Here is a 13,333-nt window from a genome sequence, read left to right as displayed (position 1 = left end):
ATGAAAATGAAAAGAATGAGAAATAAAATATATATATATATATATATATATATATATATATATATATATATATATATATATATATATATATATATATATATATATATATATTTTGGAATTAATAATTGAAAAATAGAATTAATATTGTTAATTTTTATAAATGAATCATTGAAAAAGAAGAGAGAATGATATGAATTAATTAAAAGTGGAAAGAAGAGATGGAAGCAAATGGTTGACAATAATTTGGTTGGTTTTTTGAGTAGGATGAAAGGCATCCCAAAACACATACTTATTTGCATCTGGACATGTAAATGAATTCTCTTGATCATTGCACAAATAGCTCATCTCAAATGTACCTGTTCCACAGCATGCCTTTCCAGCCTCTTCATACCCTAATTAAACCCACATAATTTCAAACAAATTAATATATATTAGAAACTGATCAGTGCAGTAGTGCCCTTAGCTAGCAGCCTAGCTAGGGTATGCAATATTATAAATTAAATTTGACATAAATGGTTAAAGAGAGAAAGAAAAGAAAGAAGGGTTTGGCTGTGTCTTAAAGATTGTGCCTACCAAATGCCACAAGCGAAGAAGCATAAATGAATCACTAAATTTGGCTGCCAGATCAGTTGAAGTGATTGAATGAGTATCACCTAACTTTTTTCCTGTTATATAAGTTCTGCTTTCTATTCTTCTAATTATACCAAACTAACTTCTTCACATAACCGTAGTTATGAAATTTTTAGAAGTTCAAAAGTCTAGTTGCAAATCCTTAATCAAGAAACACGTAAAAAGTTTTAAATTACTAGCTTGTTTGACTTGAAACAATAGTACTAGTACACATATTATTAAGAAGCGGACAAAGCATGATATATTCATAATTCGACCTACAATAACAACCCTATACTCTAAAATGGCAACATGTCCATGTCTTGTCTATGACAGAAATTAATATCAAAGTTTTCTAGGGCCAAATCTAGATCATTATGAATTCGGGTATGAGCAGAAAATTTATATGATAAATATAATAATAATAGATTTAAAAAAAGAAAAAAAGAGGGTTATGAGATTTGTTACCAAATAAGTATGGGTTGGTGATGATTTGATAAAAGATGGGATAAGGATTTGAAAAAATCATGGTGAGGCCAGGGAGTTGAGTATTCAAATCTGAAACAAAAGCTTCCAATTTGTTGTTGAATTCCAAAGCCACAAGATTGTATTTATCAACACAATCAAAGTTGGACATAACATTTGTTGCTCTTTCAAGTGGCAAACAACCCATTGGAGGAAGTCCTGTGAAAGAAAATTTTCTGGCTCCATCATGGTAAAGTTGTTTGATGAAATTTCTTGCCAAATCCAATAGGAAATCTTCAAATTGTTGGATGCTAAATTGAAGTCTTCTATGAGGAAATGTGTAGTAATTCTCTAAGAAATCATTTGTTCCTAAACTTACTAAATATAATGCTTCCTTTATTACTTCATTTGCCTTCTCATTCCCAAGATATCCTCTTAGTTTTCTTTGATACTCTTTGAAAAGCTCCACTTCTTTCCACAGTGGTATCACATTCTGAAAAATTAAAAGAAAGATAACAATGAATTTTAATATAGAAAAGGACAAGAAGTGGAATTTTATCATATTGTTGGTAGAAAAAACTTACTAGGACGTCGGAGGTGGAGTTATCGAAGCCAGTACCAGCTGAGGCGAAGCAAACTCCGGTGGCGAAATCAGCAATAGTAAAAGCTGGATCTAAGTAAGCAGGAACGGTTGGTTTCAAACCAAAAGCTTCAGAAATAAAATCCGGCGGTACTTTGCCGTTAGAGAATCTTCCGGTGGGTTGTCCGGTGAGAAAGTCACGTCCATAAGGCCTAAAATTACTTTTCAACAATGTTTTAATCACATTGTTGTTTCCTGAATCCACAGATGAATCTCCAAACACAATAACAGCTGGAATTTTAGCGGATGTCAATGTGAAAATTGTAAACAACAACAACAACAACAATAATAATAAACGAGACATATTAAGTATATTATGAGGGAAAAAAAAGTGTTCTTTGGGAAAGAAAATGGAAGATATTTATAATATATATGGAGAGTGATAGAAGGTGATGAATTCGAGGGTTAAATTTTGATATAAATTTAGAGAAAAGAGGGAGAGGTTGTGGTTTGGTGGGAAATTTAATGAGGATTTTGATGGAGAGGGTCGTTGGTCCAACAAAATCTACATGCAAAATGCCAACAATAATATATTACATATAGTTAATTTTGGTGGGTTTTCAGTTATGACTGCCACCCAGGTGGATGGCGTCCAAAATTAATATAAAAACTCTACTAAGAATCAGAATAGTTAAGAATGGTTTAAGTATAGATGTTAACTCTCTTAATACCCAAACACTTGTATATCTATTTGGAGAAGTTATAATGTATACAAAGATACATCAGTAAGGTGGGGAACGCATCAAAAGAGGGTTTGATTTTTATCTATGAAAAAATCTCTTTGGAAGCACTTAAAAGAAAAGGTATTCAAACCACAGGTGTAGTTATTTCATCTTACCAATTATGCAACAATTAGATGATAAAAAATTATTTGGGCCATGCCAGTATAGACCACCACAATATGGGAGACACACTTTCATTATTAAATGACAGAAAGAAATACTCTGAATTCATATTCAATAATCATTTAGAGATGGATATATTATTGAACTAAAAAAACCCAAAAGAGTTTAATTTTTAAATTGGTAGGTTTATGTTGTGGTGTCACTTTTTGGAGAAATGGTGTTACATATTTTAGTTAATTATTTTATGGAGAACCTCAACTTAAATTGCTTGAACAATGTTTTAATTTTCACATAATCCAAGTTTTTGGTCTAACAAACAATCTTAGTTTAATTAGCACACATACAATTTAATTGGCCTTAGGAAAAATACTGCATCATAAATAGCATCATCATCATTTATTATTATTATTATTATTATTATTATTATTATTATTATTATTATTATTATTATTATCAAACAAAGTCAATAATTATATTGAAACGTTCTTATTAAAAAAAAAAAACTACTCCCAATATCCGAAGGGTCCCTAAAGATCACATTTAAGAAAGACATATATCCAAAGATATCAATACACATAAAAAGTGTTTGGTCCTTATATTTGGTGAAGAAGTTGGAATTGGAGTAGATATCATTAAGGAAAAAACAATCTTTATGAAAAGGAATGAAAAATATACCATTTGATCTATGAGATTTTGTATCATTATTTATTATACGAGAAAAATAACGTTGCAAATCTTCAATAATGTTTACTTATAAACTTAGATATAGTTAATTAAACACCACATATCGCATATGTTGCGTTAAAATTAATATTTGTATTTTCAAAACAAAATAATTATAGAATGTTATTTATTTGGATAAAAAAATATTTTTTAGTCCTTAAATTTAATATTTAGTTTGTAATAATTTATAAGTTCTAGGAAATGAGATTGAAATTAGTAATGGAATTAAATTATTACAAACTAAATTAATGTTAAAAAATCAAATTATTATATTCATAAAAGTATAAAACTAAAAGAAGCATCTTTTACACACAAATTACTGTGTGTGTATATATATATATATACATACATACAATTGTATAATTTAAGATATGCATATAATATACTCACATAAAATAAGAGCAATATTATAATGTTATGGGTCAGAATTAATGAAGATGAGCCAGCAAGTAGGCTAGGACTACATACTTTAGGAATTTGATTAATGATGAAAAACAATAATTGTAAATATTTATGTTTAGTTGGGTAATGAAAATAATGTTTGGTTTGGTATTTATTACTTGGTAGCGTCACCAAATAAATTTGCAGCATAATTAGGTTTATCCCATTGATTTTCAGTACGATTTTTTCTTTTTTTTTTTTTTTTTGGTTAATTGAGTTTAACTTTTATTTATTGATTAATTAATCCAAGACCAATGTGGTTGGTTATTATTACGATTGAAAAAGGAGTGTTACGTTATTAGCGATGAGGTTGGATATTCAAGGAATCAGGATTAAAAGAGTCATAATAGATAACAAAAGATTAAATGAACGGGATGAAGTTGGGTCCGAGATTGAATCTAATTCAAGGCTCGAAGAAGCCGAGAGCTCGGTATAGGCGAGGCAAGAAGGGATTACCTAGTAAGAGTATTGGGTTGATTAGCTTCGTCTTGGAAGAAATATGTAGCCCAATCAAGAACGTAACTCGTAAATCAACAAGGATTAGGAAACAAGATGAAAGCTATAAACAAGATTAGCAGCAAAGGAGGGTGCGAAAAAGAGGTAAGTTCTTCATCTAGTATCAAATACTTTCTTCTACATTTAATCTTTTGACTTAAGCATCGGAGTGGTCGTGGCTTACACCACATCAGTGTCTAAGTTTTTCCTTGCTGGTTAGGTGAGCTCTCTTTTCCTAAAATACAAATTTGATTTAGTCAAAATTTGACATCAGCAATTACTATTAAAATTTATCGATGAAATCAATTTTACAATTAGTATGTATAAACTCAATTTATATTAAAATCATAATCATACGTTTTAAGATTAGTATTTAATACAAACAGAAATATTTCACTTTGGATTGAGTTTTTTTAACAATTAATTTAATTTATTGTTTACTTTGTTTGTTGATTCCAAAAAAATGGATCAACCATACAATTTGCATGGGTGTGGTGTGTAGCCACAAATACTTTGACACTCAAGTCAGTATTGTGTTTCGAAGCAACTAGACAATAAATAAAATAGTAGAATATTCAAGCATACCTACCACCAATGACTTTGGGCGCTTATATAGAATGGTATTTTTTAACTAACACTCTTGCTCACAATTGCCTCTTTTAATCTTCTAGAATTGTTAAGTTGATAATTAATGGGTGGTTACACAAATCTGTAAATGCCCTGAACGCTTCATTTATGGCCCTCAACCATTCAGAATATGAACGATTCCATATTCAATCACTTAGAGATCTTCTAATGTGTGTCTCTAAGCTCTCTAAGCATTTGCTCTAAGGGTATTGTCTATTATGGGTAATTCTCCACCTCTTATGAGCTCCTTTTAGGAGGTTATGCTTTTCTTTATGGGTTCTCTTTCTCCAACGAGTTCCTCTTAGGTGGTTACGCTCTCCCCTTGTGGACCACTCTCCTTCAATAAGCTTCTTTTAGGAGAGGATAGGCTCTCTCCTATGTCAGTCATCCTCCTATGAGCTTCTATTAAAAGTAGAGGTGTAAGAATAACCTGAAAATATGGATTGGGTTATGGAATACAACCCAACCAACCTTAATTCGAGTTATGGAATGTTTCTCAACCCAACCCAATCCAACCCGTTTACACTCTTAATTAGAAAGCTTAGGCTCTCTTTTATGGGTTCTTCTCCTAGGAGCTCCTCGTAGAAGACTTGGGCCCTCTCTAGTGAATCATCCTCTTTCTATGTGAGCTCCTCCTAGGGAGGCTCTCTCCTATAGGCTTCTCTAAGATACTCTTAAGCTCTTTTTTGGGATCCTCTTAGCTTTTCTTGAATTCTCTCTTGAACTTTTGTGAGCTTACTCCTTTTGAGCTTATCTCATGGATCCCATTAAGCTCTTTTAACTCTTTCCATAGGTGCTCCTCTTGAGCTGTGTCTCCTTGACTACTCCAAGTTTTTCTTCCATCATTTTGGTTTTAGCGAAATAATTTGTATAATTTCAAGTCGGATTCTAAAATGTCCGGTGTCTACGAAAATGTCAATATCTCAGTTTTAAGAAAATGTTATATATTGAAGTTATCATGGTAAAATGTCGATGTTTATGGACACTTTTGTAAAATTATCAGAAAATTTAAAAAAAAAATTAAAATGATAAACAACTTTATGCTTTTTAGAAGAATACTTTTATATTTTGGACAAATCGGAAAAACCACCTCTAAAGTATGATGGTAGTTGCAATTATACCCTTAAACTTTCAAAATTAAAAATTTAGTCCTCAAACTTATCCAAATTTTAATACCAATTGTTTCTCTCTCTCTTGTTGGATTATAAAAAAAAATGTCCATAAACTTTACATCTTGATATAAAAAAATGTTCTTAAACTTTCAAAATGAGTTAAAAAATATCATTAGTTTTGGACGGAGAACGTTAAATTTTTATTTAAAAATACACCCAAACTTTCAGAACTTTCAAAATACCCTAAAATTTAAACAATAAATAAATAGAAATGGTTAATACCATATTGCTACTCTATTTTCCATCTTTTTCCACCCAACCTTCCCTTTCTTTTTTTTTTCTTTTTGGTTAAGTATTTGACACTTATTTGTCTAAAATAAATAAATGAATAAAAGTGTATACTTTTAAGTGAAGTATATGAACCTAGGAAGAAAAACAATAAATAAATCCCCAAATGATTTTAAGATTTAAGTATTTAAAAAAAAAAAAAGAAAAAATCTACAGCAGTGGATCAATCAATGTTAATAGCAAAACGCTTTTTTATATTTGACTATTTATCGTTTTGGTATGTTTTAAAAGAATATTCTGATTTTGAAATCTAAAATTTTTTTATGTGATTTTTAACTTAGAATTATGATTTTTATTTTAGTTGCATAAAATTGAGATATTTTTAGAATGTGTTATTCTCAAACTTAAGAAAACTTCAAATTATAGGCATGATATTAATGGTAGGAAACAAAATCTATCTTAAAATGAGTTAAAAAAACTCGATTTTGAAGCCTAAAGAATAGCTCTTCCTCTCATAAAATAAATAAGTCACCCATAATAGTAAATAAACACATAAATTAGAATTAAGAAGAAAAAAGAATATGGTTATAAATTTCCAATTCAATTGACATCTCCCATTTGAAATCCCCATCTTAAAAACAATTATATAAGAACAATATTAACCCTTTTTTTTTTCTTTCTAAAATAAAGTAAAACAAAAAAAAAAGACAAAAGAAAAACATATAGTGATCATATTGATTGGTTTGACCAAAATGGGAATTTCTAAAGTGCTTTCATTTGTTTGCGTCATCGCCATCTTGGTTTCCAAAGTCGCCGACGCCGATTCCGACCACTTCGGGATCCACGCGGTGGGGCACGCGGTGGAGCCGTTCTGCCCAGGTGGATACTCCGACAGAGGGGACCACTGCCAGCACCTCGGCCGTATCAGCTCCGTTAACTACAACGAGAATGACGACGACGACGATGACGAATTTGACGACAGGTATAAAGTAGTGGGAAAACTTTCGGTGTCGGTTTCACCGGACGCCGAAGATCAGGCCGACGGTTTAGAACTTGGTACCATTTCACCTGATCAACAGCTTTCCAATAATGTAATCGTCTTGGGGCATTGATGATTTTGGTTCCATTTTTAATTAATTACCTCTCTCTCTCTCTCTCTCTCTCTCTCTCTACATTTTTTTTTTAATCTTTATTAATTATTTCATGACATTTTGTTTTTAAAATCAATCCTATGTATGGTTTTCTTTTTCTTCTCTTTTGATTGGTAGAAAGTTTGGAACTTTAATATGATCGAATTGTTTGGGGTTCCTTGTGATTAATTATTTACATGATCATTAATATATAGTCTTTGTTTTTGTTTTTTCTTTTCTTCTTTTGAAATGATAATATATATATATATATAGTCTTTCAAATAATGATATCTATCTAAATATAATATAATATAAATAATAGATGTTTTTAGATGTTTTAATTGGTTTAGTTCTTTTTGTTATTTAATCTTTCTTTTTAACATTTTCCTCAACATCAATATAATAATTAATTTGTAAAATAATGTAAAAATCACATCTTAATGCAAATAGAAATGGTAAATTTTAAACAAGTATATGGTTAAAATATCGATCGTTGTCTTTGAGGGATTAAACATAAAAAAAATGACATGTTTAATCCAATATGAAGCGACTAATTTACCTAAATATGAATATTTTTGATTTGTTATCTTCCAAAATATTGAGAGACCAAGAAAATAAGATTGATAGTGGTTTAATTTAATTTGATTTAATAATGATAAGATATAGTGTGATTTATTTGTTGCATAATAATGATGGTTCAATTGATCCATCAATAAAGTCAACATGAAAATTTGTTACAAAGATTATAGGAATTGACAACTACATTATTGATGTAGTCATTTTCAAGATTTTCCATATGGAAAGTGAATTTAACGTCATTTCATATTTTAATCTTCTACTCAATATTAGTGCTCAATATCACAATAATATTATCCCAACTTACGTTAATGTTTTCTATTTCTATTTTTTTCTTCTTTATGCTCTAAAGCCACAAAATTGTTTCTTTCCCTTTTTGTTCGTTTGAAATATATATATATATATATATATATATGTATGTATGTATGTATTGTAAGATGAACAAAAATTGAATGAAGAATACAAAGAAAATTTTGAAAGTATAAAAAGGAAAATGGACCAAACTCCATAAAAATAATATATAAACCAAAATAGACATTGAGTTAGAGAGTGGTAGTTTGAGAAATGATTTTAGAAAACAAAAAAATAGAAAAGATCGATTTTTTAAAATTGATTTCTAAACAAACAAATTAATGCTTGGTAACAAACTTTTAAAATTGATTTTCAATAATTATGTTTGATATAAAAGTGATTTTAAAACTATCAAATTACTAAAAAGGATATATTGAGTTTTTGAAAAACTAGGTGTGATTCCCAATTAATCAATACGAGAGAGGTGATACATTTCTTATTTTTCTAAAATCACTTTCTTTAGGTTGTCAAATACCATATTTTGTCAAAATCACTACCAAACACACTAAAATAACGTAAATAAGATTTTACTTTAACTACTTACATAGCTTTTAAACGAATAGATGATAATTTATTTTTTTAACGAAATCTTTGAAAATGAAAAATGAAATTACCATATGAAGTACATCTTAACTTCATGAAAAGAAAAAAATACGACTGAATCATTTCACCATACTAAAAAAGACAGAAAAGATTCTCTCCTGCAACAGACTTTTGAAACCTCAGATAAAAGTGGAAACTTTAGTTATACAATGGTATTAGAAATTAAATTTGTTGTATATGGTTTATTTTAGTCTTTATACTATCCGGTTTTGTTCGTTTAGGTCCCTTAAAAATGAATAATAATGAAAATAAACGAGGTTAAAAGTACGAAAAGTAAAATAAACATAAATAGGCAAAAAGAAACAGAAACCAAAAGTAAAAGGACAGAAAAAGAAGAGTCCAAAGATGACAACAAAATTGAAGAAAGCGTGGGAAAAGCTTTAGAGGACACGTGAAGGGGAAGTGAAAGAAGAAGCAGTAGTAATAGTAATAGGCTGAGCATTCTGAGAAAGCATAACAGAGAACAGAACAGAACTTCAAGTTGCAAAAAAGAAAGTATTGTTTGGACATTCTGATAAAGCAAATTCTAAAACAAACCCATCATACCACAAAAGACAACCACATAACATTCATCTAAACTAAAAGGCTAAAAGACTTGGAGAGAGAAAGAAAGAGTAGAGATATCTGCTGATATTTATGACATTGTATAAGATTAGTGATGAGTCAACAATATCTCACTGCATTTGAGGTACAACAAACCCAAAGAGTAATGTTATATAAAAAAAAAAAAAAGAAGAAGAAAAAGAAAACCACACCCATTCATCATACAAACCCAAAGTTTGCCACTTTTTTTCACCCCTCAAATTCAGGAAGACTCATCACAACTGACAAACTTGTTTGCAAGTGAAGAAAAAAAAAAGAACTATGGATGGGATCTTGCAAAAACTATTAAGATGACTGACTTGAGAGTTTTATGCACTGTCCATTTGGATGTTGCTGCTGGTTGAGTTTCGTGGATTGGCGCCAAAGGGATTTGAAGAGAAACTGTTTTGAGTTTGGCCAGCACCAAATGTAAACTCGTGGGAAGGTACATCTATGGTCGGGCGGGAGAAGATTGATGTTGCACCAATGGTGTTGAATGGAGTTATAGGAACTGGGTCGCCAGTCTTTGGGAAGCCAAAGCCAAACGAAGGCGGACCAACAGGAGGGAAGATTTGCAGGGTTGGGAGGGAGTTTTCTGGTAATCCAAAAACCTTCTGCTCATACGCTTGCAGCTGTTGATAAATAGCTATTTTCACAGACCAAAAATGTTAGTCTAGATTATTTGCGGAAACGTTCCCAAAAAAGAATAGAAAACATTGAAAACGAAAGAAAAAGAAAAAAAACGATTGAACAAAACTGAAGGAAAAGGGAAACAATCAGAACATGGATAGTTCATAGTACTCCATTAGAGAGCAAGCAGATGTAGTTGAAGCCTATGTGAGGAACAGAACTGAAGAAATGGATTACAATTCGTTTCTTCCAATCCATTTGGTAAAAAACAGATTAACATATGAGCACCTTCATGGTTAGCAACTTAGTAGTAGGGGGGTAAAGACATGTCTTATGGCACCTTGTAAACCAAGGAACGGGCATTAGACTGAATTATTCACAAATTTAGGGAGAATTGAATGGCAGAAAATTTTCGTATTTGAAAAGAAGACAGAAAATTCAGGATAATGTGTGATATACTTACATTCAGTTAACTCAACAGACGGCCTCCGTTCTTTCACCCATTGATAACCCTGAGCAAGTCTCCAACCTTTACATTTCATCAAGAATGCTATAACAATAGCTGGAGACCTGCAATAAATAAGTGTAACCTATTAGAGAGGATGGTTAAACAAATCTAAACTTCTGTCATATGACCATTTTTTTTTTTTGATCCCAAGTCGACTGGGAATACATAATTGCACAGTTCCAGCTTTATTTAAGCATATGGGAAAGGATAACAAATAGTCAAATACAACTAATTCAAACCTATTTTTTCCTGACATGCAGTGCACCAGAACCCGAGCCTTGTCTCTTTCACATTGCTCTGAAAATCACAAGCAATATCAGGAAAGTTAGACTTTTGGAATAAGTGAATGATAGAAAGCTAATGACACGTTCTTAACCAAAAGTCATTTGTTCAGTGTAATCTTATATTGCATTGAAGTAACAACCCAGGGAAAGACTAATCTGCATTGCTTATTAAAGTCACATTTGAATGAAGAATGTTGCAACACATGGACTAACTTAATAAATGAATTAGCAAATATAGTTCATTTGGGAGAATATAAAGAAAGGCCACCTAGAAATTCAACCGCGTCATCAAAAGGTAAAGTCTTATCATATTGGAGACAGTGATATGTGAAGGAGTTCTTGTAGAGATTTTGGCAAGCAGGCACAGTCTGCAAAAATAGTGTGGAGAAAACCAAATGTCAGTCATTTATTTTCAGATCACCCAAGACATTTTAGAGGCAAGTGATGATGCATGACTTCTACAACATCCGAGAGAGATAACCATGATATGTATTCTACAATGAAACTGCTTTTTAGTATAACCATCAACCCAATAAAACTTATTTTTATATCTACGAAAGCTAACAACTTGATATCATTGCATTCAATATAGATTATACATAATAGATTAGAAAAATAACTCAACCCCTCCATTTGACTCACAGGTTTCTAAAGGTGAGCAACACTATATTTCAACATATTGGCATGTACATAAAAGTAAGTCATGGCACTGTTGTTTATCCAATGCAAACGATCACGACCCCAATCCAAAAAAGGTACGCATCAAGCAATTTTTGACAGGAACTGTTTCATTCCAAACGAAACAAGAAACAAGATAACCAAACCATGAAGCTGAAACAGAGAAACATAACCCACTACACAGACAGCAGGACTACCAAATTTTTAAACTCAATGGTCAACTGCCCCATTAAGATCCAAATGGGCAAGAACCATAACAAGCAATCTAATCAATCGATTGTCACTCCCAAATTACTCTCAAACCACACAGAGTTCTCTTAATAAAAGACATATCAGAGTTGAAATGGAATAGATACAAAACATTCAGATAACAGAACAATCTAAAAAGGCTTAAATCCATTACCTAGGGGAGAAAAATAAAAAGGCAAGCACTAGTAGCAAATTAAATGTATGTAATTGATTAAAAAAGGGAGAGAATAGAATCTAATGACAAAGAGAATGATAGAAATGAAAACGTACGTTAAGAACGCGGGAGATTCCTTGAGTCTTCAAAAGTTCTGAGCGTGAAGCGTTATCATAGCTTCCCAAATAAAGAAACTCCGGCAAGATCTCGGAAGGAAAAGCACTAACTTGCAAAGAAGTTTTCTCCGATGTAGCAGGAACACGATGACCACAAATCCCACAAACTTCCCCTTCTTCATATTTGTGATAATGGCCACAAACCCCACAAGGGTTCTCTCTTTCCCTCTTCCTCATAGCCTAAAACCACGAATTAGCTCTGACCCAGATGAGAAAAACCTTCTAAATCACCAAAACAAGAAACACTACGGACGGTGAAACAGAAAGCCCCCAAATTAGAATACAATCAGAATCGGACTAAACAAGGAGGGAATAAACCCAAAATCCATATCAATTCCCATCAAGATAGAGACAAAATTAAGGGGATTCAAAAAGATGGGTTGTTAGAAGAAGAAAAGGAAAAACAAACAAAAGCGCTTCTGCAGGGAGCAGATGCAGAAGGGCGTTACCACGAAGCTTCTTTGAATTAGATTGCGTGAGGTAGAGTATTTGAAATTGGGTGCCTGAGCTCTGCTTCTGACAACAAAAACGCAAATGGATCAACAGCTATTATATATATGAAATCGCAAGATACAGACAGATGACATCACATAACGCAGGGTTTCTTCAAGATTCCCCAGATGCGTTGGGTTGGACATGTGATTTACTCCATAAGAAAGCAAAAAAAAAAAAAAAAAAAAAAACTAACTTTTCTTTTCTTCTTCTTCTAGTTTTTCACTGCTTCATAAGATTCGTAACTCTAATAACAATTGATTTTCCCTAATCTTGTTCTGATCTAAAATTAATAATTCTTAACATTGATTTCCAAATATAAACTTAACCCCTTTTAGAAATCTGATTATTACTTCCAAAAAAAAACTTCAATAGATTCCGATATCAACTGTTATGGTTCGGATTCTAGAATTTTCATGATGTAACTCATCTAACCGTTGTCGGTTGAATTAACTAGCGGTAGATAAGGTCGTACATTGTCAAAAAATTTAATGATTTTAAGTTCAATCTATGTTACTAGTTACAAAATAAGACTTAATATGTCATGAGTTTCTTACATGTAAAATTAGTCTAGCTGCATATAAGGAACATTCATAGATATTAAAAGAAGAAAATAATACTAAAATGTATCTTTATTGCGTTCACTCGTATCTAACAAATACTATAAATTGAAAG

The 13,333-nt window shown here is 31.4% G+C and overlaps 2 protein-coding genes across 3 annotated transcripts; both read right to left on the bottom strand.

The window, feature by feature from the left end:
* Nucleotides 1–125: 125 nt before the first annotated feature.
* On the bottom strand, nt 126–2,064 carry LOC103491363 (GDSL esterase/lipase At2g42990-like). Its single transcript, XM_008451268.3, has 3 exons — nt 1,659–2,064; nt 1,078–1,567; nt 126–392 (listed from the first exon to the last, which is right to left on the bottom strand). The coding sequence occupies exons 1-3, from the start codon at nt 2,016–2,018 to the stop codon at nt 196–198; spliced, it is 1,047 nt and encodes a 348-aa protein (XP_008449490.2). The 5' UTR covers nt 2,019–2,064; the 3' UTR covers nt 126–195.
* A 7,443-nt stretch (nt 2,065–9,507) lies between these two features.
* Nucleotides 9,508–12,870, bottom strand: LOC103491664 (protein-tyrosine-phosphatase IBR5). Of its 2 annotated transcripts, XM_051085157.1 has the most exons (6): nt 12,616–12,790; nt 12,107–12,346; nt 11,178–11,277; nt 10,865–10,922; nt 10,581–10,687; nt 9,508–10,133 (listed from the first exon to the last, which is right to left on the bottom strand). In XM_051085157.1, the coding sequence occupies exons 2-6, from the start codon at nt 12,341–12,343 to the stop codon at nt 9,817–9,819; spliced, it is 819 nt and encodes a 272-aa protein (XP_050941114.1). In that variant the 5' UTR covers nt 12,344–12,346; nt 12,616–12,790; the 3' UTR covers nt 9,508–9,816. The 2 variants fall into 2 exon arrangements, with proteins under 2 accessions (XP_050941114.1, XP_050941115.1); XM_051085158.1 differs by having other exon boundaries at nt 12,107–12,870.
* Nucleotides 12,871–13,333: the final 463 nt, after the last annotated feature.

Source organism: Cucumis melo, chromosome 5 (genome assembly GCF_025177605.1).
Source record: "Cucumis melo cultivar AY chromosome 5, USDA_Cmelo_AY_1.0, whole genome shotgun sequence".
Classification (NCBI taxonomy): Eukaryota; Viridiplantae; Streptophyta; class Magnoliopsida; order Cucurbitales; family Cucurbitaceae; genus Cucumis; species Cucumis melo.
This window is presented reverse-complemented; position numbering and strand designations above follow the sequence as displayed.